The 26,781-nt window shown below is 41.6% G+C and overlaps 1 protein-coding gene across 1 annotated transcript in view; it reads left to right on the plus strand.

Moving 5' to 3' along the window:
• LOC129049872 (uncharacterized) overlaps positions 1–26,781 on the plus strand; it is a 447,079-nt gene that overhangs the window by 205,892 nt on the left and 214,406 nt on the right. Inside the window, exon 4 of the mRNA XM_054530617.2 lies at positions 866–945. Coding sequence (XP_054386592.2) covers positions 866–945 — 80 coding nt within the window. The remainder of the gene's footprint in view (positions 1–865; positions 946–26,781) is intronic.

Here is a 26,781-nt window from a genome sequence, read left to right on the forward strand (position 1 = left end):
GGGCGAATCCACACAGTAAAGTGAAAGCAAGTTTATTAGGAAAGTAAAGGAATAAAAGAATGGCTACTCCATAGACAGAACAGCCCCGAGGGCTTCTGGTTCCCCATTTTTATGGCTTTTTTTTTATTACGTGCTTAACAAGGTGTGGATTATTTATGCCTCCCTTTTTTAGACCACCTACTGTAACTTCCTGACATTGCCATGGCATTTGTAAGCTGTCATATTGCTGGTGGGAGTGAAGCAGTGAGGACAGCCAGGGGTCACTGTTATCGCCATCTTGGGTTGGTGGGTTTTAGCTGACTTCTTTACTGCAACCTGTTTTTATTAGCAAGGTCTTTATGACCTGTATCTTGTGCCAACCTCCTATCTCATCCTATGAGTAAGAATGCCTTAACTTACTGGGGATGCAGCCTGGCAGGTCTTAGCCTTATTTTACCTACCCCCTATTTAAGATGGAGATGTTCTAGTTAAAATGCCTCTGACAATGGAATATACTTGTAGTAAAAAAATTATTCATTGTTAATATGAAATTCAGATTTCACAAATGTATTCAACTTTATCTTGCTACCCTACATTCAAATCACATCTTAAATAATATGAAGCAGCTGACCATGGGAAGACCTGGAGAAAATGCTGTATGGGCAGGAGATTGGTGTGTGTAAAATGCCCTAAGTCAGAAACAAGGAGGAAAAGATGTTTGTAGATAGGGTTGGGAGTTTGTCCAGATCAGACTGCATAGGGCCTTGCAAACCATGATGTGGATAGTGAGTATTATTTTAAGTGTGTGGAAAGCCGCTAAAGAAGCATTTGGGAAAAAAGTGTCATGATCTGCTTTTTGTTTTAAAAATAACACTTCGGGTTTCAGGATCGAGAACATCCTGGAAGTAAGAGCGGAAGCAGAAAAGCCAGCAGAGCAGGCCATCACGATAGACCTGGCGTGAGATGGTGAGTGCTGAAGGGGGATGGGAGTTGCAGATGTGATGAGAAGTACTTCAATTTGGTATATATTTGAAAAATAGAGCCAAAAAGAATTACTGAAGGATTGCATATGGGGTGCTGGGAAAAGGAGAATCAATAATGATTCCAAAGTTCCTGGCCTGAGTAATGATTTCAGAAGTTGCTAATGTTGGTAGGAAGAACATCTTTTTATTCAAATTTCTAGAGCTTTCCCAGTTCTGAATCAGATACAAGATAGGCTGGAGAAAAAATGGGGAGAGACAGGGAGAAATGGTTATTCGAAATGAAAAGATGTTAAATCTCATGGATTATTCAGCATCAAGAACTACCTCCAGGGATCTGCATGAAATCTGAGTCACACCTGTCCTTCTTGTAGCCTTCTGATTATATCAGACTATCTATTGACAAGGTGTTTGCTGTGTTCTGAGACTTGAGTTTGAAGACTTAGTTCTGCATCCATCCTACTGCACTATCTATATCCAGCTGTTTGAGACACTCAGAAATATTTCCTCTCCTTCACTCCGAATATTTAGGGTATGGTAAAGTGTCTGGAATTGGTGGGTTCTTGGTCTCACTGACTTCAAGAATGAAGCCGTGGACCCTCGCGGTGAGTGTTACAGTTCTTAAAGGCAGCGTGTCCAGAGTTTGTTCCTTCTGATGTTCAGATACGTTTGGAGTTTTTTCCTTCTGGTGGGTTCGTGGTCTTGCTGGCTTCAGGCGTGAAGCTGCAGACCTTCGCGGTGAGTGTTACAGCTCTTAAGGTGGCGCGTCTGGAGTTGTTCATTCCTTCTGGGTTCGTGGTCTTGCTGGCCTCAGGAGAGAAGCTGCAGACCTTTGCGGTCAGTGTTACAGCTCATAAAGGCAGTGTGGACCCAAAGAGCGAGCAGCAGCAAGATTTATTGCAAAGAGCAAAAGAACAAAGCTTCCACAGTGTGGAAGGGGACCCAAGTGGATTGCCACTGCTGGCTCAGCCAGCCTGCTTTTATTTCCTTATCTGGCCCCAGCCACATCCTGCTGATTGGTGCATTTTACAGAGAGCTGATTGGTCTGTTTTACAGAGAGCTGATTCGTCCATTTTGACAGGGTGCTGATTCCTGTGTTTACAATCCCTGAGCTAGACACAAAAGTTCTCCAAGTCCCCAGTAGATTAGCTTGACACAGAGCACTGATTGGTGCATTTACAAACCTTGAGCTAGACACAGAGTGCTCACTGGTGTATTTACAAACCCTGAGCTAGACACAGAGTGCTGATTGGTGCATTTACAAACCTTGAGCTAGATACAGAGTGCTGATTGGTGCATCCACAATCCCTTAGCTAGACATAAAGATTCTCCAAGTCCCCACGAGATTAGCTAGATACAGAGTGCCCATTGGTGCATCCACAATCCCTTAGCTAGACATAAAGGTTCTCCAAGTCCCCACCAGATTCAGGAGCCCAGCTGGCTTCACCCAGTGGATCCTGCACCCGGCTGCAGGTGGAGCTGCCCACCAGTCTCGGGCCATGCACCCACATTCCTCAGCCCTTGGGCGGTTGATGGGACAGGGCACCCCGGGGCAGGGGGCTGCGCTCCTCGGGGAAGCTCAGGCCGTGCAGGAGCCCAGGGCGTGGGGAGGCATGGCAGGCTGCAGGTCCTGAGCCCTGCCCGGTAGGGAGGCAGCTGAGGCCAGGTGAGAATTCGAGCACAGCGCCCGCAGGCTGGCACTGCTGGGGGACTTGGCGCACCCTCCACAGCTGCTGGCCCGGGTGCTAAGCCCCTCACTGCCTGGGGCTGGCAGGGCGGCCAGCTGCTCTGAGTGTGGGGCCTGCCAAGGCCACACCCACCCAGAACTCGTGCTGGCCTACCGCGAGCAGCCCCGGTTCCCGCCCGCGCCTCTCCCTCCATACCTCCCGGCCTCAGCCAGCCCAGGAAGGGGCTCCCACAGTGCAGCGGCGGGCTGAAGGGCTCCTCAAGCGCGGCCAGAGGGGGCGCCGAGCATGAGCGAGGGCTGCGAGGGCTGCCAGCAGGCTGTCACCTCTCAGTAATAATGGCATGAAAGCAAAGCTTACATTCCTGTGGTAGGCAGAACAATTGTCCCCCCAAAATGTCTGTATCCTAATACTCAACTTTTAAATATGTCATGTAGCAAAGGAGAATTGAGGTTGCTAATTGGCTGATCTTAATACCAGGAGGTTTTCCTGGATTACCTAGGCAGGTCAAGTGTAATCACAAGGGGCCTGTAAGTGTGGGAGGGGGAGGCAGGAGAGTTAGTACCAGAATGATGTGACATGGGAAAGACTTAACCTGCCATTGCTCTGGCTTTGAAAGTGGAAGCTGGCAAAGAGCCAAGGAATATGGAGAGCCTCTAGAAGCTGGAAAAGGCAATAAGGCAGACTGTCTCCTAGAGGCTCCAGTAAGGAAGACAGTCCTACTGACATCTTAATTTCAGCCTAGTGAGACTCATTTCATACTTCTGGCCTCCATAACGGTCAGATATAAAACTTGTGTTATTTTAAGCCGTTGAGTTTATAGTAGTTTGTTATAGCAGCAATAGAAAATTAATATACTGACCGAGGTAGAAGTAGATAAAATCAGCTGGACATCTTCACTGAGGACATCAGTGATAGAACATGTTCCTTATTTCGTACACAAAGGAGTCTTCAAATTCGCCCCGGCAGAGAGAAGTGAAAATGAGAGACTTACCTGGATGATTGAGGAAAACATATTGAATGCCACATTTCTTCCAGATAGGTTTTTTCTAGTCCTTGCCTTAGTTACCAGCTAAGCTTTCCAGAATGAGTCTGAAGTTTTTGAGTTTAGATTATTCTACGTAGAACATTGACTTTTCTGTGATCCTTACCATCATACCATAAGCTTTTTCAAAGTGCAAGCTATGTCTCATTCAACAGTGTGAGCTTAGCACTCAGCAAATAATTGTTGAACAAATGAATGGATGAATGTCTGCTTCCATTTCCTTTCAATTTTGACAATGAATATGGTAGATCGATGTCTTAGTTCATTCTCACACTGCTATAAAGAACTGCCTGAAACTGGGTCATTTATAAAGGTTAAATTGACTCACAGTTCCACATGGCTGGGGAGGTCTCAGGAAACTTACAAGCATGGTGGAAGGTGAAGGGGAGGCAAAGACCTTCCTTATGTGGCAGCAGGAAAGAGAGAGCTAGCAAGAGCAGGGAAAACTGCCTTATAAAACCGTCAGATCTCGTGAGAACTCACTCACTATCATGAGAACAGCATGGTCCAATCACCTCCCACTGGGTCACTCCCTCAACATGTGGGGACTATAGGGATTACAATTCAAGATGAGATTTGGGTGAGGACACAGCCAAACCATGTCAATCAGTGTGTGTATAGCCACTGTTGAGTTGGAAGATCACAAGGTAAGCTTGAATTCATCCAAGTCATTTTGCAAGACCTGGTTTGACAGACCAATTTGTTAAGCAAGGTCATATTGTTGTAATTATTGTCCCTCAGCATATACATGGGCCAGGAACCAAGCATTAAAATGCAGTAAGTCCTTGGCATCTAATCTGTTTTTTTTGTTGCTTGACCTGATCTGTGACAGACTAGAGAGCGAGCCTGAAAAGTCATCTGCAGCCCTGCCAGACTGCTGTAAGAATGACAGCTTTGGCTCGCCACTGGGAGCAGGATAACATGAGAGGTGATGCAATCAGTCTGCAGGGGAAATTGGAACTCACTTGTGCAGGAAGACTGGGATTGAGGACAAGGCAGGGAAGAATGAGAGAACATTAAGAGAACTGTGGGAAACCTTGGGTTGTTTAAGGTTAAGTTTGAGATGCATTCATTCAGTGATTGTTTGCTCTACAGGATGTTTTATGTAAGGCATCATGCAAAATACCAAGAGGGAGGCAATGATGAATAATCACAGCTGACATTTATTTCCTCTTTATTATGTGTCAGGCACTGTGCTAAGCATTTTAAAAGCAGTATCTCATTTAATCTTCAAACCGATTTTATGAGGGAAGAACAACTATCATACTCATTAAGTTGATGAGAACAATTAAGCTTAGTGACAATAACTTGCCCAAGGGCACCCAGTAAGTGGCAAAACTGAATATTCAAACTGAGGTCTGGTTTAAAAGTCTATTCTTTTAACCACTACACATAATGGCCTGGTCTTTAATCACTGAACCTAATAATCTAATTGCTCCACTTTTATTCTTGGAGAGGAAATAAGATACACAAATAGAGAAGTTATAATATGAGAAAAATGCGGTAAGTGCTATACAGAAGGACTGAGCTCAGCATTATGGAACACACTACTTCTGAGAATGTAATCCAGACAGGATTTAAGCAGCAGGAGTTAGCAAATAACAGTAGAAGCCATTGAGTATTTATTGTAAGTTAGGTGCTTTACCTCCATTTATTCACTCATTCAAAAAATATTTACCAAGTACCTGCTAGTCACCTGGTACACTTCTAAGTACTTGGGACCCATTACAAAATAAGAATTAGTATACCTGCCCTCTTGAATCTTGTATTCTAGTAGAGGGAGAGAAACAGTAAAGAATAAACTACACACGTATAGTTTATACACACAAACACACCTGTGTGTATATGTGTTCACACAAACTCACACCCACACCCACAATTTTAAATGTTCAAGGGCATTATATGCAATGGAGGAAGAAAAAGTGGAAGAGTGCAATAGATACTTTAAATGGGGTAATCATGCGTTACCCCATTGAATCCCCAAACTCTTTTGAGGCACGTATTATTTTTGGGCCCCCTTTTCAGAGAGTGAAACAGGCTTACAGAGGTTAACTAGTTTGTTCAAGAAAGTAATGGAATTGGGATACCAATCAGGTATATGGACTCCAGAAGCTGTGTCCTCAAACCCTCTGCTATTCTCACTCCCCAAAATGTTGTCTCCTCTTCTTCCTCCCCACTCTCCTTCTCCTCCTTCTCTTTCTCCTTTCTTCCCTCCCTTCCTCCTTCTTCTAGAAACTGTGTTTGTGGCTATTAGGATTAACATTCTAACTACTTAACATTCTCCAGAACTTGCTGAACTTGAAGACACTGACAGCCCCTCCTCTACTGGCCCAGCTCACTCTTAGTTATGGAGACCCCAGCAAAAATCACAAGAGCTTCCGTCACTTCACCCCTGCCTCCCACCATCTGCCCACCAGAAGCCACCTCCAGTACAGCAGAACCACATCATGTGTAGCCTCGTGGATTTAGCATTTGTTTCTCCTTTTTTTTCCTTTTGTCAGGTCTCCTGATTACTGAACCATATCTATACTTACCATGTCCTTGGGAAACTGGGTCTTGGGTCAGCAGAGGCCAGTGTAAGAACCAACTTTTGAAGCTGGGCTATTGCTTTCCAGCCTAGGGATTAAAGAGTCTTTCCTGTCCTCTCTTTCACAATGACCCAAGTCCAATAGACAACTTGGGGCCATGACAAATCTGGTCCTATTATGAGGTGGATATAAGTGAAAGAGAATTGGATTGGAGATCTCCAATTAGCACCACAACATGTTCTTCTAAAAAGCCTGTTCTTTGAGACCTCTGCCTAGTCTGGTTTCCGAGGTCTCTACTAGTATTGTAATTAATCTTTAGTGTACAAGCAAGTACTTTTTTTGGTATTAATCAGTCTGCCAGGGCTAGCCATGTACAAGATTATCAAGAAGTAGATATTTTTATTTATTAATCAAGCAGTATATTTTGTCATTCAATTCTTAGTACCCAATGAGATAGGCACCATACTATTCCTCCTCCTTTATAGATGACAAAACTGAGGTACATGGAGGTTAAGTTGCCCAAGGCTACATCACTAGGGAATAGCAGGGCTGGACTAGAAACTGAAACCTGTCATAACTCATTTGTGATATTTTCTCTAGATGCTGAGGATTTAGGCAAGAGATCCCTGATTTCAGGAACCTTCCAGCCTAGTGGGGGAGATAATCAAGTAAATTCAAAATATTAATAACAGGCCATTTCTTAAAAGTTGGGTAGTGTGCAGGTAGAATTCTGGGATAGAGCAACCAGGGAAACCAGTGGTATTTCTTTCTTCTTCCTCACCCATTTTTATCTTACCAGTAGCACCATATGCTTCTATGACTTACGCTTTCCATGAAGTGGGTCTGGCTGTCTCTCACCTCCTCATGATTCTGTTAGAGGACCATCCTGAAACATGTCCATGAGGATGGTAGCCAGTCATACCAGCTAATTTGTTGCCCTAAGCTCTGGTTATCTATTATTGCCTAATAAACTACTTTTAACACTTAATAGCTTAAACAAATCTATTTTATTATTTGTCATGATTTTCTGGGACAGGAATTTGGCAAGACATGGCTTTGCTATTCTGCTCCACATGGCAGACTCTGGTCACCGGGTGGTATATAACTGGTGCCTGGATTCATCCAGAGGGCCCAAGATGAGTTCACCCTACATCCTGGCACCTTGATAGATACCTGGAAAGCGGAGCTCCCTCTCCATGTACCTCAGGTGGTCTCTCTCCTCAGGTGATCTCTCTAGCAGGTTGTCAGAATTCTTATGGGGTGAGTCAGCTACCAAGAGACGCCAAAGTTGAAGCTGCTAGCTCTCTTAAAGTCTAAGTCTGGAAATGGCATCGCATGACTTCCATCAGCCTTCATTGGTTAAAGCAGTTCCATTCAGCCCTATCCAAGGGAAAGAGAAGCACACTCCACTTCTGGATGGAGGCATGTCAAAGAATTGGTGGCTGTCTTTTATCTATTACTGTTTCTAGTAGACTTTGCATGAAAGTTTCTATGTGTATATGTGTGTGCATGTATACATATATATGAAATATATGTATTTTTTAGACAGGTTCTTACTCTGTCACCCAGGCTGGAGTGCAGTGATGCGATCATAGCTCACTGTTGCTTCAACCTCCCAAGCTCAAGTGATCCTCCCATCTCAGCTTCCCAAGTAGCTGGGACCACAGATGCATACCACCATGGTCAGCTAATTTTTTTTTTTTTTTTTTGTAGAGATGGGGTCTCACTATGTTGCCAAGGCTGAGCTCTAACTCCTGGGATCAAGTGATCCTTCCACTTTAGCCTCCCAAAGTGCTAGGATTCCAGATGTAAGCCACTGAACTTGGCCAGATTCAAAATATTTCTAATAAAAATTGCCTATTTCTGAAGACTCATTGAAGCTGAGGTGCCACAGCCTTCAGTATTCAAAATATTGAATTCAATATTCAAATATATTTAATTCAGTATTCAATATTGATATGATTTGGCTCTGTGTCCCCACCCAAATCTCATGTTGAATTGTCATCCTGAGTTTTGGAGGTGGGGTCTATTGGGAGGTGATTGAATCATGAGGGTGGTTTCTAATGGTTTAGCACCATCCCCCTAGTGCTGTTTCATGATAGACTTCTCATGAGATCCAGTTGCTTGAAAGTGTGTAGTACTTCCCCCTTAACTCTCTCTCTCTCCTGCTCTACCATATGAGGATGGTTCTTGCTTTCCCCTCTCCTCCCACCATGACTATTAAGTTTCCTAAGGCCTCCCCAGCCATGCTTCCTGTACAGCCTGCAGAACTGGGAGTCAATTAAACCTCTTTTATTCATAAATTACCCAGTCTCAGTTATGTCTTTATAACAGTGTGAGAAGGATCTTATACAGAAATTTGGCACCAGAGAAATTGGGCATTTCTATAATGATACCTAAAATGAGCAGAGGTTGGAACAGTTTGGAGGGCTCAGAAGATAGGAAGATAAGGGAAAGTTTGGGGCTTCCTAGAGACTTTTTGAATGGTTGTGACCAAAATGCTGATAGTGATATTGACAGTGAAGTCCAGGTTGAGGAGGTCTCAGATGGAGATGAGGAATTTATTGGGAACTGGAGTAAAGGTCACTCATGCTATGCTTTAGCAAAAAGACAAGTGGCATTTTGCCCCTGCCCTAGAGATCAACTTACATTTTAACTTGAGAGACATGACTTAGGGCATCTGGCGGACAAAATTTCTAAGCAGCAAAGCATTCAGGATGTAGCCTGGCTGCTTATAATAGCATATGTTCATGTGCATTCACAAAGAGATGGTCTGAAATTGGAACTTACATTTAAAAGGGAAACAGGGCATAAAAGTTTGGAAAATTTGCAGCTTGACCATATAGTAGAAAAGAAAAACCCGTTTTCTGGGAAGGAATTTAAGCTGGCTGCAGAAATTTGCATAAAGAGGAGCCGAATGTTAATAGCCAAGACAATGGGAAAAATGCCTACAAGACATTTTGGAGATCTTTCTGGCAGCACCTCCCATCACAGGCCTGAAGGTCTAGGAGGGAAAAATGGTTTCACGGGCCAGGCCAGGGGCCCCACTGCTCTGTGCAGCCTTGGGACATGGTGCCCTGCATTGCGGCCACTCCAGCTCCAGCTATGGTTAATATGGGCCAAGGTACAGCTTGAGCCATTGCTTCAGAGAGTGCAAGCCTCAAGCCTCAGTGGCTTCCACATGGTGTTGGGCCTGCAGGTGCATAGAGAGTGAGAATTGAGGCTTGGGAGCTTCCACCTAGATTTCAGAGGATTTATAGAAATGCCTGGATTCCCAGGCAGTCTGCTGCAAGGGTGGAATCCTCATGGATAACCTCTATTAGGGCAGCGTGGAAGGGAAATGTGGGGTTGGAGCCCCCACATAGAGTCCCCACTGGGGTACTGCCTAGTGGAGCTGTGAGAAGAGGGCCACTGTCCTCCAGACCCCAGAATGGTTGATACACCAACAGCTTGTACTGTGTGCCTGGAAAAGCTGCAGGCACTCAATGCCAGCCTGTGAAAGCAGCCACAGGGGCTGTACCCTGTGAAGCCAGAGGGTGGAGCTACCCACACCCACCAGGCATCAGTGTGCCCTGGATGTGACACATGGAGTCAAAGGAGATTATTTTTGAGGTTTAAGATTTAATGACCACCCTGCTGGGTTTCAGACTTGCATGGGGCCTGTATCTCCTTTATTTTGGCCACTTTCTCCTTTTTGGAACGAGAGCATTTACCCAATGCCTGTAACTCCTTTGTGTCTTGCAAGTAACTAACTTGTTTTTGATTTTATTGGCTCATAGGCAGAAGAGACTTGCCTTGCCTTAGACGAGACTTTGGAGTTGGACTTTTGAGTTAATGCTGGAATGAGTTAAGACTTTGGGGGATGTTGGCAAGGCATAGTTGTGTTTTGAAATGTGAGAAGCACATAAGGTTTGGGAGGTTCCAGGGGTGGAATGATATGATTTGGCTCTGTGTCCCTGCGCAAATCTCATGTTGAATTGTGATCCTGAGTGTAGGAAGCGGGGCCTGTGAGAGATGATTGGATCATGAGGGCAGTTTCTAATGGTTTAGCACCATCCCCCTAGTGCTGTCTTGTGATAGAGTTCTCGTGAGATCTGGTTGCTTGAAAGTGTATAGCACTTCCCCCTTAACTCTCTTTATCCTGCTCCACCATGTGAGGATGGTGCTTGCTTCCCCTTTGCCTTCCACCATGATCATAAGTTTCCTAAGGCTTCCCCAGCCATGCTTCCTGTACAGCTTGTGGAACTGGAGTCAATTAAACCTCTTTTATTCATAAATTACCCAGTCTTAGGTATGTCTTTATAGCAGTGTGAGAATGGACTAATACAAATATATATTCAATATACAATATATATTCAATGTTTAAATAAGACAACCAGACTTTCTGAGACCAGTGAATGTACAGTCATTGTCTTTTAATATTCATATGTAAATTTGGAATTTCAAATGGTATTATGAAAACTAGTGGGGGATACTTGGATCTCCCTTGCAATTTTGGCAGCAGGAGTGACTGTTTTCACAAGCCATGGGCTGAGGATTAAGATGGACAGCAGGCAGGTTTGGGAATCATATGAGCTGTTAAAGGAAAACTGTGGGAAGATATTCAGAGAGAAAGTGGGCTACACTCATTCCAAGAGGAGGAGTTGTGGAAATTTCCGAGAAAGGCAAAGAGAGCAAAACTTGAGAAAACAGGATTCCTAGGACCAGTGCCAGGGAAAAGCAACTTCTAGAACCATTCCAGAAACACTGTAGGTGTCAGTAGGTGTTTGTTTAATAAGATAAATAATTAGTAAAGAGATGACTGTGGACAAGTTCTAGGCCAGGGGCCTCAGAGAGAGTGGACCTGGGAATAAAGAAACTCTTAAACTACTTTGGGAGAATTAAATGAAATTATTTGTGTGAACTAAGGGCCCATGCCTTGCACATGACAGACACTCAAAAAATATTAGTTCCCTTCTAGTCCTTAGTGTTTTTTTTCAAAAGTAGAAAAAAGGCGAAAGCTTTGCATTGAATTGTGAGAATAGGTAGATAAAAAGAGTGGGCTTAAAAGATAATTTTACTTTTGTGGGTTAAGGTGTAGAGCAGAACTGTCTCATAGAGCTTTCTGCAGTGATGAAAATATTCTATATCTGCACTGTTCAATATGTTATCCACAGACCACATATGAATATTGAGTCGTTGGGATATGCTAGAGTGGCTGAAGAAGTAAATCTAAAACTTTAATGTTAATTAATTTAAATAGTTTCATGTGGCTGGTGGTTGTTATATTGGACAGAAGGATTTACTTAATATTTATTTGAAGCAAAGTCCATAATATAACATAGTACTTATTAAACTCAGATATATAATATCTGCATCTTGAAAGCAAGTTTAATTGTTTATTGAGGTACATTAAGCAGGTAGGAGAAAAAGTTAGGCTTATGGCTAATAGGGAGCAAATGTAGAGGCCTAAATACAAGCATTTAAGACAAAGACTGAAGGAGGAGTAGTAATTTAGGGACCAGTTGGTTGCCCTGCACAAACAAGAACCTGGTGCATATCAGTAACTATGTATCAGAATACTATGGTTTGGATTTGCAAAGAAGTTCAGAGTGCTTTCTAGCCCTGTTGCAGGTAGGAAATTGAACAAATTGAGTATTATTTATATTCACCTGGCATAATTTGTTATTCGACTTTTTCTGATGGCATTAATGGAACTGGAGCAGTTAAACCTCATTCTCCAGGGTACTGGTACTACTGCCAAGAGCAGAAAACTTTCATCTTCCAAAACCTCAATCAGCCAGTTTCTCATCTGCATCCCATAAATCATCAAGAAGGAACAAGCTCATTATCTCAGCACCAGGGACAAAAGTCTTTTACATGACACTGAACTTCTGACTACTGCAAAACATGGCAGCTTGCCATCGTATCTTTAACAGGTGTGTTGGTCCCTTTAACAGACTGGGCCAGAAGTTTGAGGATACGGTCTGAAATTTCAATTTTGTTACGTGTTGTGACTTGCACTGGGCCCAAGTCCAGAAGTAATTGGGCCTAGTGGTCTGAAGAGTTACGTGGGTGTTCTGTAATTTTAGTAGATTTGGGGAAAGAGAGGTGGGGATGTCTGTCCCTGAAGATATTTTCTCATAGAAACAAGGAATTACAGGAACTTCTCTGTTGTGTTTTGGGTAAGTGTTTCCATGCTGCTACTCTGAATAATAAGGTAGATATTTCCAGGTACAGGCTGTTAAAATTTGCTATATTACCTCCATTCTGTATGTAGTTCCTTCTCTACATAACAGTGTTAGTTAGGTAGTGGAACCTTCTAAATGATGCACTATGTGATTGCTGTGTCATATAGAATGTTCTATGATTCTTAGCCAGATAATCATATTCCCAGAAAAGGCCTCTCAACTTTCACCTGCCTTTCTAAGGACAGAAATACTCTGAGTGTTGCATAAAGGGTGTTCCAAATATGGGCATTCACCTGTTTCCTGATTAAAAAAAGATAATTTGGTATGAATAAAAAAAAAGGGACGCTTTGTAATGGGTTTGGTAAATCTTTCCTGTAACAGGTTAGATAATAAATATTTTAGGCTTTTGGGATATGTAATCTCTATTTTAACTACTCAAATGGGCAGCAAAGCAAAAGCAGTATGTAAATGAATGAGTATTGCTGTGTTTCCATAAACTTTACGGACTCTGAAATTTGAATTTCATGTAATTTTCACTTGTGATGAAATAGTCTTTCTCTTTTGTGGTTTTTCAGCTATTTAAAAATGTAAAAACAATTGTAACCTTTCAGACTGTTAAAAAGAAAAGAAAAACAAAACAAAACAAAAAGAAAAACCAACCAAAATGGCAGACGAGGTTTGATCTGTAGGCAGTAGTTTAGTGACTACCAATTCTAAGATACACACATAAGTAACTAGAGTGTAAATGTGTCATACAAATTATTATAGATATTACCAGGTTGTAGCCTTTTAGAGTGAAGGAAGACTTTATATTTCCACCTTTATTTATAGAATTCAAAACCACAGGTTGTTTATAATGAGTACATTTGTGAGTATTTTTTTTAAAATGAAAGAAGAATAAAGCATAGTTTTATGGCCCAGTAGAAAAGATAACTGAAAAGATAACTGTCTTAGGAGTCCAGGATTTTTTGCTCAGCTTTGACTCTAGGTAAGGGCTTATTATACTGAATTTTCTTATCTCTAAAATGAGAATGATGCTGGCTCTCCCACTGTCATAGGGCTGTTATAAAAACCAAATGAGATTGTGCTTTGGAATGCTTGCAAAAGATCAAGTGCTACATGTGTGTAAAATAATTTTCCAGGAATATCCCCAAAGTTTTTGGGCTGGTATATCATATAATTTCTCTCAGTAATTGTGTGGAAAAATACTTTATAAATGCATAGATATAGATAGATATTTTTATATAATACATGCAGTGATGATCTGATGAGAAAAATGATCTACCCTGAATGTTTTATCTTTTAGTTGCACTAGCAATCTTGATATGCATGAATGTTTTAAAACCATGCTACAAACCTCTGTTTCATTTAGAATATTATGTCTTTTTTGACTTACCCCAAACCCCAAAATGACCAAATGGGAATGAAATATGCCAGCATGCACCTCATGCCTGGGAAGATATATAAAACAATGGGTTGAGGATTAGATTAAAGAAAGACAAAGGCCTTCACACAGTGATTCTTCCTAATATTGAAAGGTTACCAGCTAGCAAGATAGGAAGGTAGTCTCTTTGACCTTCTGCTATTCAGAGAGATATTGGCAATAAACAATTGTATGTGTGTGTGTGTATATGTGTAATGTAAGTGTAAATGAAAGTGAAAGGACATATACAATATACTACAATGAGGGAATAATTTCAGGTGTAAAAAATGTTTATCTTAAAATCATTCAGTTTGTTTCATTTTAATGTAATCAATTTTGTCAATGGCTTTTTTTTTTTTACCTGCAAGGAATAATTCACTGAAGACCAGAAAACATTGTGTAAAGGGTAAATTTTTGTTTATGTTTCTTAGGATATGAAATCACTTGTCCCCTAAATGGAGAGTTTTAATTAAAATAAACGAGAAACCAGGGAAGCAAAGGAGAAAGACATTTAAGCATATTTTTCTTGTGTAAGGTTTTTCATGTTTCCTTCATAAAAGTTGAATTTCCCTTCTGGGCTTTGCAGTATAGTTTGTATAATTATTCTGGAGAAATGAGAAATGTGAGAAGGAGAATGGTGTATTTGAGAACTAACCCCAAATATTTGCTACATGCGGCTGATTTCAGTTAACTCTCCAAGCACCACAATAATGGTGTAGATGTCATGAATTATGATGGTTTAAAGTTTTATATTTCCCACTTCTGACGCTCATTTTCACAGTGTTGGTTTCTGTAGCAACTTGTTTTTACTCATTCTGCTGGAGATGTGTATATATATATATATATATATATATATATATATATACACACACACACACATATATATATTCAAATATTCCTTATCTTTTTTCATTCTTCTGTATTTTTAATCTTAATATATTTTTAACAAGGGTGATACATAACATAAGGTAATATAAAGTAATATGTAATTTAATGTAATATAAGGCAATATAATGACATGCCTAACATTTTCTGATTTGGATGCATGTCTGTGATATTGGCAGCCACTCTCGGGAAATTTGATTTCAGGTGAGACAGACCTAATGCTTCTCTGTAATGCACAGTGTGATGAAAGAGCCTTTGGTGATGGGTCAATGCTAACAAAAGTTTTTCTCATTAAGTATACACTGCAGAGTCTTGGCATAGCTGTTGCTGGCATTAGCTTTAATGAGAGGAGACCATAGCACACATTAATCTCAGATTCAAAATTTCATAGTGTAGAACTTGTAGAGACTATAAAACCTAATGATGCCAAATATGAGTTCAGAAACCTCCAACCACTCTGCCATCTTGTTATATCAGAAACCCACTGAAGGATCAGTGAAACAGTTCAAAAGGGGGGCACAATATATTAAATTCCAAATCCTTAGGCATAGTTTGAAAATTTGAACCCAATTTAAACTAAAAGGGTTTCATAAATTTTTCTGTTTACCCTGGGTTCGTAGTCTATTAAGGTCAATGTAAAGTGCCTATACCAGGAAGAGAGAGACACCACTTCCCAGTGGATGAAAAATAACTATGGAGTCAGACTTACGTGATTTTAGTCTCAGTTTTGTGCCCTGCAAGCTGAGCAACCTTGAACAAGCTACTTGTTGTTTTAAACTTTGGCTTCTCCCTATTTAAAATAGAGATTAAAATGGTATCTTCTGGGGAAAATCCAATGACGTAAAGCATATATAATACTTAGCACATTTAATGTGGTTAGTACAGTGCCTGGCTCATAATAAACACTCAGTAAATGCTATTAGATAATTCAAAGAATAGTGTAAGCTCCTTCTGGGGCAGTACAAAAAAAAAAGGTTCTGCTTGCTTTCAAGGAATTCGTGTGTGTGTGTGTGTGTGTGTGTGTGTGTGTGTGTGTGTGTGTGTGTGTGTGTGTGTGTGTGTGTGTGTGTGTGTGTGTGTGTGTGTGTGTGTGTGTGTGTGTGTGTGTGTGTGTGTGTGTGTGTGTGTGTGTGTGTGTGTGTGTGTGTGTGTGTGTGTGTGTGTGTGTGTGTGTGTGTAGACAGAAGCCTTAATCTCAGGAATGATCACAGGAACAGTGTCAGAATGTGTATCACTGAGGGACCCCAGAATAGATGTGGCCAATTGGGAGTATATTAAGGATTCCAAGGAGGGAAAAATCACAAGGGGATAGAGTCACCTGGAAGACTTTCTTAAGGTGGTAATTGAGCTGGGCCTTGCAAAATTTAATAGGCCCGGAGAAGGCAACTGAGTTGAGGGTATTTTAGGCTGGGGAAGTGGAAACCATGTCCTAATAATGTCTGGCTGATATAGGTCTGAACTTTATGTGAGAGGCAACTGCCTTTAAACCATACTCTTTTTTTTTTTTTTTTTGAGATGGAGTCTCGCTCTTGTTGCCCAGGCTGGAGTGCAGTGGCACGATCTCGGCTCACTGCAACCTCCGCCTCCCAGGTTCAAGCGATTCTCCTGCCTCAGCCTCCCGAGTAGCTGGGATTACAGGCATGTGCCACCATGCCTGGCTAATTTTGTATTTTTAGTAGAGATGGGGTTTCACTATGACCAACATGGTGAAACCCCATCTCCTGACCTCAGGCAATCCACCCACCTTAGCCTCTCAAAGTGCTGGGATTATAGGCATGAGCCACTGTGCCTGGCCCACATTCTTTTAAACAACCAGACCTTGTGTGAACTCAGAGTGAGAATTCACTCATGACCAAGCCATTCATGAGGAATCCACCCCTGTGACCCAAACACCACCCACTAGGCCCCCCTCCAACATTGAAGCTCACATTTTAGCTTCAGATTTGGAAGGGACAAACATCCTCACATATCATTCCACCCCTGACTCCCCAAATCTCATGTCCTTCTTACTTTGCAAAATACAATCATGCTTTTTCAATAGTCCTCCAAATTCTTAACTGGTTCCAGCATCACTCAAAAGTCCCAAGTCCCAAGTCCAAAATCTCATCTGAGACTCAAGGCAAAGTTCCTTCTACCTATGAGCCTGTAAAATGAAAACAAGTTATTTACTTCCAAGATACAAAGGTGGTACAGGCATTAGGTAAACCTTCCCATACCAAAAGGGAGAAATCAGCCAAAGGAAAGGGGCTATAGGCCCCCTGCAAGTCCAAAACCTTGTAGGGCAGACATTAAACCTTAAAGGTCCAAAATAATCTCTCTTGACTTCACATCCTGCATTGTGTGTACATTGGTGTAGGGGGTGAACTCACAGATAAGGCATTCTGTGAGTCCACAGATGGTAATCTTGGCAGAAGCATTGCATGCAGGATAGGCAAACCCATATCCAAAGTAAGTGTCTACACCTGTGAAGACAAACCAAATCACTGCCCTTTCCATGATAGAAGAGGTTCAATATAATCACCAAGTGGCTGGCTGTCACCAAGTAGCTCGCTGCTCACCATGAGGAATGGTGCCATATCGAGGGCTCAGTGTTGGTCTCTGCTGCTGGCTAACTGGGCACTCAGCAGTGGCTGTAGTCAGGTCTGCCTTGGTGAGTGGAAGTCTCTGTTGCTGAGCCCATGCACACCTCCATCCCTGCCACCATGGCCACTTTTTTTATGGACCTATTGGGCAATGACAGGGTGACTGGGGAAAGAGGTTGAGTGGTGTCCACAGAAAAAGTCATCCTATCCACTTAATTATTAAAATCTTCCCCTACTGAGGTCACCCTTTGGTGAGCACTCACATGGGATACAAACGTCTTCAAAGTTTTTGACCACTCAGACAGATTTATCCACATACCTCTTTCCCAAATTTCCTTGTCACCAATTTTCCAATTATGTTTCTTCCATGTCCCTGAACGTTCAGGCAAACTACTGACTACAGTCCATGAATCAGTATATAATCGCACATCTGGCCATTTCTCCTTCCAAGTAAAGTGTACAACTGGGTGCACTGCTCAAAGTTCTGCCCACTGAGAAGATTTCCCTTCACCACTGTCTTTCAGGGATGTCCTGGAAAGTGGCTGTAGTGCTACAGCTGTCCACTTTCGGGTGGTGCCTGCATATCATGCAGAACCATGTGTAAACTAGGTCCTAATCTCTTCCTCTGTCAACTAATCGTAGGGAACTCCTCATGAGGCCATCAGTGCAGGTAGGAGAGAGAAGGCAGGGTGGCAGGAGTGGAGACTATGGGCATTTGAGCTGCTTCCTTATGTAACTTGCTTGGCTTTCAGGACCTGCTTGAGCCTGATCACTTGTATTCCACTTCCATTTGCTGATGGAATGCTACTCCCACTTTACGGCTAAATGAGTCAGAAAGCATCCAGTTCATGATGCAGTTCAGGTCGCGTGGTGACTTGATGACCCATAGTCAAACATTTAGTTTCTACCACAGTCCAGTAACAGGCCAACAGCTGTCTCGCAGAAGGACAGTAGTTATCTGCAGAAGATAGCAGGGTCTTGCTCTAAAGTCCTAGAGTACTCCATTGTGATTCACCTATGGGGCCTGCCAAGGACTCCAAACAGCATCCCTGTCTGCCACTGACACCTCAAGAACCATTAGATCTACTGGGTTGTATGGCCCAAGTAGCAGAGCAGCTTTCACAGCAGCCTGGACCTGTTGCAGAACCTTCTCCTATTCTGGACCCCACTCAAACCTGGCAGCCTTTTGGGTCACTTGATAAATGGGCTAAAGTAACACACCCAAATGAGGAATGTGTTGCCTCCAAAATCCAAATAGGCCCACTAGGCATTGTACCTCTTTCTTGGTTGTAGGAGGGGCCAAATGCAGCAACTTATCCTTCACCTTAAAAGGAATATCTTGACATGCCCCAAACCACTAGACTACTAGAAATTTCACTGAGGTAGAAGGTCCCTGAATTTTAGTCAGATTTATTTCCTATCCCCTGGCATGCAAATATCTCACTAATAAGTCCAGTGTGTTTGCTACTTCTTGCTCACTGGATCCAGTCAGCATAATGTCACCAGTGTAATGGACCAGTGTGATATCTTGTGGAAGGGAAAAGTGATCAAGGTTTCTGCAAGCAAGAGTATGACACAAAGTTGGAGAGTTGATATACCCCGGAGGTAGGACAGTGAAGGTATATTGCTGGCCTTGCCAGCTGAAGGCAGATTGCTTCTGGTGGGCCTTATGGACAGGAATGGAGAAAAAAGCTTTTGCCAGATCAATGGCTGCATAGCAGGTACCAGAAGATGTGTTAAGTTGTTGAAGGAATAAAACCACATCTGGTATAGCAGCTGCAATTGGAGTCATATTTGGTTAAACTTATGATAATCCACTGTCATTCTCCAAGATTCATCTGTCTTCTGCACAGGCCAAATAGGAGAGTTGAATGGGGATGTGGTGGGAATCATTACCCCTGTGTCTTTCAAGTCCTTGATGGTGGCACTAATCTCTGCAGTCCCTCCAGGGATGTGATATCGTTTTTGATCTAGTATTTTTCTAGGTAGAGGCAGCTCTAATGGCTTCCATTTGGCCTTTTGAACAATAATAGCCCTCACCCTACCAGTCAGGGAGCCAATGTGGGAATTCTTCTAGCTGCTACGTATATCCATGCCGATTATGCATTCTGGCACTGGGGAAATTACCACAGGATGAGCCCAGGGACACACTGGACTCACTGTAAGTCAGACCTAAACTAAAACTCCATTAATTACCTGACCTCCACAAACCCCTACTTTAACTGGAAAACCACAATGATGTTTTGTGTTCCCTGGAATCAACACCAGCTCAGAGTCAGTGTTCAGTACTCCCTAAAAGATCTGATCATTCCCCTTTCCCCAGTGCACAGTTACCCTGGTAAAAGGCAGGAGATCTCCTTGAGGGAAGATGGGAGAAAGATTAACAGTATAAATTGTTGGTAGTGTAGTGTGTCCTTCCTCAAGGGGACTGAAGCTCACCTTCATTTAAGGGGTTCTGGGTCTTTAAACTGATTCAAGTCTGGAGATTGATTGAGGGGCTGAAATTCTCTGTTTTTATAATTCAAATTAGTCTTTTGTCCACTTAACCTGGAAGTTTTCTGCTTATACAAATTAAGAATGGGGAAGGCTTCCTATCAACTTCACTTCTAGGAACACCATGATTAAATAGCCAATGCCAAAGCTCTACACAAGTCAGACTAGTCTGATTGCTGCTTTGCCTCTACTTTCCATTATAGTAACTATCTCACCTTGCTGTTGATGGTTGAGTGCTGCCACTTGGCCCCTGTCACCTCAAGATTTAATTATTCCCATTGGTTTTAAGTTTTCAATTGAGTGACTGCAGTTCCCACTGTAAGATCTGGCATACAGAGAAGAGAAATCACAGAGCTCTTCAAGGATGCATGTGCTGCCCTCACAAATCTATTTTGCAAGGTATTGGTGAAGGGTATGTCTTCTGGACCCTCCCAGTTGGGATGAGTAGGTCTAAAATGACTAATCCACTCACATTCCAATCTCCCTAAGCCTTTGGTTTCCTTTCTTTACATTAAGTCAATGGGGATAGGTATTTCCAGCCCACTCACAATGGGCCATCTTTTGATCCATGTTTCAGCTAACCAAGCAAATAAACTATTAGAACCTTTTTAACTCCCTGAGCTGCAACATTAAATGCAGAATCCGTGCTTAGTGAGCCCATATCAATAAATTCAGCCTGATCCAACTCTATGGTCCTTCCACCATTATCCCACACCCTTAATATCCATTTCCATGCCTGTTCTCCAGATTTCTGCTTATATAAATTAGAAAACGTAAGCAGTTTTTTTGGAGTGTAGCGCCCCTCATTGTGGGTCACACTTTGAACTTCACCTCTAGGAGTCTGCTGGGTCTTGAGTCTAGTTATAGGTCTAGAAGTAAACAGGCGTGTTGGGAATGTGTCCTGAGGAAAATCAGCATTGTCTTGCCTGGCAACTGCATCAGCCATCACTGTTGCCTCAGGCAGTGCATGGTTAATCTCAAACAAAGGTGAAAAGGCTGATGGCAGAGTGGGTTGGGGAGGGGATGTTGCCACTACTGGGGTTGGGGAGGCTGTCTCCTCTGGGAAAAAAGTCTCATCAGAATGTAGGAGCTCAGTGCTCTCAGCCTCATCTGGGTCCTCCCACACGTCTCCATTCCAAGTTATAGGGTCCCATTCTTTTCCAATCAACGTCTTCACCTTAACAAACGGTAGACACCTGGCAAGACTGAGCATGCACCTTTCATTGCAGGTCAGTCACTTTAATGGTAAGAACTTGTGTCTGATCTTCCACAATTGCAGCTCTTTGTCTGCAGGAGATAGGACTGTCTCACTCAGGGCAATCTTAGAAGATTTGAAGCTCAGTATGTGCTTCTGGAGCAGGGAGTTAGAATCCCTAAGCTCATCCTTTGTAAACTTAGGAGAAACCCACCAATTTCATAATATTCCTTGGTTCTCCACATATGGTCAAAGATATGTATAGAGTCACTAAATTTCTTGCCTCTCAAGAGCAGTGAATCAGGAGTATCAAATGCACTTATTTTGCATAACTCTCCAAACAGTTCATGCCAAAGACTATCAGTGTTCTCCATACTATTCGAAGTAGAGTCCTTAACATTTTTGGGTCTAATCAGATTAAGCAGTCAATTCCAGAAACCCCAAAACTGATTAAAAAAATCCATCCTTAAAATTCTGTTCCTCCAGAACCATTTCTGGTACCAAAATCTGTATTAGTCAGGGTTCTCTAGAGGGACAGAACAAATATTATAGATGAATATATGAAAGGGCATTTATTAAGGAGTATTGACTCACATGATGACACGGTGAAGTCCCACAATAGGCCAACTGCAAGCTGAGGAGCAAGGAAGCCAGTCCGAGATCGAAAACCTCAAAAGTACAGAAGCCAACAGTGTAGCCTTCAGTCTGTGGCCGAAGGCCTGAGAGTCCCTGGCAAACCACTGATGTAGGTCCAAGAGTCCAAAAGCTGAAGAAGTTGGAGTCCGATGTTTGAGGGCAGGAAACATCCAGCATGGGAGAAAAATGAAGACCAGAAGACTCAGCAAGTCTGCTCTTTTTACCTTCTGCCTGCTTTTTCTAGCCATGCTGGCAGCTGATTAGATGGTACCCATTTAGATTGAGGGTGGGTCTGCCTCTCCCAGTCCACTGACTCAAATGTTAGTCTATTTTGGCAGCACCCTCACAGTCACACCCAGGAACAATACTTGGCATCCTTCAATCCAATCAAGTTGATAGTTAATATTAACAATCACAGATGGCAAGGACTGTCCAGAAGACTTCTGAAATGCTTTTAGGGCCTTTTCCCCATTGTTTTGGATATTAGCACCTGGCTCCCTTTTAGTCATCTAATCTGCATAGCAAGTGGTTGCTCTGGAGCCTGCTTGGATTCCTCTCCTGAAAATGTTCTTTCCTTCTCTACCACATGACCAGCCTGCAAATTTTTTAAACTTTTATGCTCTGCTTCCCTTTTAAATATAAGTTCCAACTTTATGTCATTCCTTTACTCCTGCATCTGAAGATATGATATTAGAAGCAGCCAGGTCACGTCTTGAATACTTTTCTGCTTAGAAATTTCTTCCATCAGATACCCTAGGTTATCACTCTTAATTTAAACCTTCCACAAATCCCTAGGACATGAACACAATGCAGCCACATTCTTTGCTAGGGTGTAACAAGGATGACCTTTGCTCCAGTTCCCAATAATTTTTTTGTTTTCATCTGAGACCTCATCAGCCCCAGGCTTTCATTATTCATATTTCTATCAGCATTTTGGCCACAACCACTTAACAAGCCTTTAAGAACTTCTAAACTTTTTATTGTTTTCCTGTCTTCTTCTGAGCCCTCTAAATACTTCCAACCTCTGCCCATTACCCAATCTCAAAGCTGCTTCTGCATTTTTAGATCTCTTTAAAGCAATGCCCCACTCCTCAGGTCCAATTTTCTATTATTTGTCTGCTTCTGTATTACCATAAAGAAGTACTTGAGGCTGAGTAATTAAAGAGGTTCATTTTGGCTCATGATTCTGCAGTCTGTACAGGAAGCATTATGCAAATATCTGCTCCCAAATAGGGCCTCCTTTGCTTCTACTCATGGGAGAAGGCAAAGTGGATCCAGTGTATCACATGGTAAGAGAGGAAGTAAGAGAGAGAGGAGGGGGTAAGTGCCATACTCATAAACGACCAGATCTCATATTGTTAACAGTGGAGGGTGTCCAGGTTCTTGGCGTCTTGAGTAAAGAATTGAACAAAATGCACAAACAAAGCCAGGAAGGAATGAAGGGTTTTACTGAAAATGAAAGTACACTCCACAGTGTGGGAGTGGGCCTGAGCACACAGGCTCAAAGGCCCTGTTGCAGAATTTTTTTGGAGTTTAAATACCCCCTAGAGGATTCCATTGGTTACTTGGGGTATGCCCTATGTAATTGGAGAGGATGAAGTAAAGTTACCAAGTTACTTATGGCATATGCCCTATAGAGAGGATATTTCCTATTATAGCTGAAGTGTGAATTGGCCTATGTTCCCTGCCTCCAGAACCTATTTTTCTGCCTCATCTCCCCACTGAGAGATGTGATCCCCGTAAATCTTTATGGGAGGCAGAGGGACCAATGATCTTCTGTAACCACTTCATGTTGGCTTGGAGTGTAGACCCTACCTATTGGGGATTATGGAACTCTCACCCTGCTGTATCTAGTGGAGGCAGGGTAGCTTCCTGATGGCCAGGAGTGGTATCTTCACCTGGAGGTGTCTGAAACCTTTGTTGCATGATCATTTGAAACTTGATGGTTTCTAGGCGAGAAGAGATGAATTTGATTAAAAGATTTAATGGAGACTTCAGGTGGTGGATACCTATGCTGTTAGAAATGTTTGTTACAGAGATTTGCAGGAGAAAAAATGTGGTTTGTTCTAGAATCTGTATGTTTCTTAGCACAAGCAACTCCGTTTTGGTTTGGTTTGTTGGGGCCTAGTGCACGAGATTAGTCAAAAACTATGGCCTCCCAGAATTTTGTTTAAAAAATTCTCCTTTTTTGGTCAGGTTTGGTCAGGTGAGAGTGTGACCAAAACTTAGGGCCCTAGTGCCACTCTCAGTTACCATCATTTCGGGTTTCTGGTCTCAGCACGTCATTTGTAGGTTCTGGTGTCCTCATGGTTGCACATTTCTTTCAGCTCCATTATTCCAGTTGAAGAGAGACCATTTGACATTCTAGAGATGGCTGCAGGCAAGCATTTAAAACCTTTGAGACAGCACACCAGGGAGATTATTATTATGACTATTGGGAAGATAATACCAAGAGTTCAGAGTATGCTCCTTACCCAAGGTCCTCCTAAACCAAACCTCCTAAAATCAAATAGATCAAAGAATGAGCTAGATAAAGAGTTTGCTCACTTTACTAAGCAGTCTCTTTGTTAATCTCCTACCAATGAATTTCTATAATCTTCATTTGATGTATTTCTCCATAGGCCACAAGTGCCAGCAGCTACACAGATATTTCTCTGTTTAGCCAATTCTATCATAACTTTCACAAGAGAATTTAGAGTCTATTGTATAACTGTAGCCTTTACAGTAGAATTTGCTATAGAACCTATCATGAGGGATGCATTTCTAATCACTGCTTCTTTTATTTTAAACCGTGGAACTAGGACCAACAAATGATGCCCCTTTAGAATAGTGAAGGCCTTCTAGCAATGTTTTCTTTAACCCACGATGTGGGTTAAGAGGGGTGAACCAATGTTTTGTTTTTGACTGATTATGAGGCCACATATATACCATTAAAGTTTCTTACCTACATTGGGCCTTCATCTTTTATTGATCAAAGTATAAGGTTATCCATGTATAAGGCTGGCTGCACACTCCTTCACAAATAAAAGTATACCCCATTAGTGCACATAACAGGCCCCCTTTCCACATCTATTGTTCGTAGAGGCATAAGCAAGAAAATATTCAAAGATAAGAGTTTCATGACAGTAGAAGTCAATCTGTGGACTTGGGAAAAGCTGTTCACATCAAGGATGCCATCCTTTTCTTGGGAGAAATTTTCCTGCTTAGCTTTACCTCAAGGGTTCCAGTGGGTGCACAGTTCTGAAAGTGTGGAGGGACCTTTCTCATTGTGAGATTATGAACCCAAAGTTCAAGGTCTTGAAGTTTTGTTGTAGTGTGCATGGCAAGGACAGTCTTCTTCTAGTGTTTCCAGAAGATTCAAACCATGAAAGGCTTTCTTTACCTGGTGAAAATACACTGTAGCATTATTATTAATCTACTGTTATAACATCAGTACTTTTGCATGGGATAGCTTTTATATAACCAGAAAACATGCACTGAAAATAACAATAGAATGAAATCCCTTTATAAAATGTTTAAATGGCCCATCAGATGACCAAATGTACCTGAAGCTTTAATTGTTTTCCCAGGAATATGGTATCAAGAATTGGTTATAAACCATTTTAAACAATTTGTAAGTCACTACACTAATGTATTCAACTTGGATCATTTTATCTTTTCCAGGATGAGTCGTGGAATGCAGAACTCTTAATAATGAAAGCTTTAAGGACTCAGGAAGAACAAGGCAGCCATCCTGGTTCTCCATGAGTCCATGCTTAATTAACATTAGACTTATATCCTCTTGGATACCAGTTGTTTTTCCAAATTAGGTGCATAGCACTGACAAGAAAATTTGGTTATTTTTATGATTTACAATAACTTAACATAATAACCATAATTATAACATATACTTAGACATTAGAATTTTAGAAATCCCATATAATCTTGGAACATATATTAGTATTACTCACAAAAATATAACCTAAAGAAGATTGAGCATCATTTTGGCAATCCCATCTACCTAAACCAGTCAAATAATTCTGTTTACCTCTCTTCTGGACACTTCACGGGCCCTCTGAAGTATTTGAAAAGTCAGGTGCCAGGGAGGGCAATTTTGAAACTGAAGTTTGATTTTGGAATTCCAGATTACCATAGTTATTTATTTTGCCAAAATGATGACTTAGAAATTTTAAAGAAGCAAAAACCCTTTTATAACCCTTTTGAATGTACTCAACATTTTCTCATGGTGAACCTCTTCTACAAGATTAATTTCCACTATCTTTCCACCACTTCTTCGAGGCTTTAGCTTTCCCCATCTAACTTAAAACAATCCTTTAACCCTAGGCAAAATTTACATTTCCGTGCTTTCTTATAACTTTTAAAAAACACATTTTACTGTTCTTACACACTTTGCACATAAATCTATTTCTAGTAGTCTTAATTGCATGTCACAGTGGTGACTCTTAGCCATTTTAACTTTAATGTAAAACCTGCTAAGTTATGTTCTGATAAGGTTTGATTGTTTCCAGCATAGCTAGGGTGTGGCCAACTCCACACGTCCCCAGGGCATACCTGGAAAAGCAGGTAAGTTAAACAATTTTCAAAAGCCAAAGAAGTAGCTTATGACCTTAAAGCATTTAGCAAACCTAATATTTGAACATAATTTAGACCACATGTTTACATTTTGAAGACAATTAAATTTCACCAATAATCTTTAAAACTGTCTTTATTTTCCAAAGATTACTCAAGTCACACGAACTAAATAAAAGGCATTATGTTTTTCACTTTTCAGAGAAAATATGTGATTTAAGATCTTATTATCACTAAATCAATTAATTTAAAACTTTACAGAAGAGCTATACAGTGACTTTTACTTTATATTTAACCAGTTTACATGAAGAGAAAGAGGCCAGAGACTGACTGGTAAGAAATTCTTACCCTTTTGCTGGCATGCCAGTTTTCTGGGTTCTCTCTTGCTTAGTGCCCTGGCAACCCTGCTTCACTGTATGGAAACAAACACATTGCCATGAATTAAGAATATTCACATATACTTCACAAATTTTGGAGAAATTAGGCAGAGAGAGATATTACTCAAATTCTGTTTGTCTTCTTGTCTTCTTTTACTTTAATCAAGACTAAGAACTTTAACTATGAAAATGTTAATTAGCCAAATGTTTCCAATTCTTTATCAGGTTTTAAAG

Source organism: Pongo abelii, chromosome 15, assembly GCF_028885655.2.
Source record: "Pongo abelii isolate AG06213 chromosome 15, NHGRI_mPonAbe1-v2.0_pri, whole genome shotgun sequence".
NCBI lineage: Eukaryota > Metazoa > Chordata > Mammalia > Primates > Hominidae > Pongo > Pongo abelii.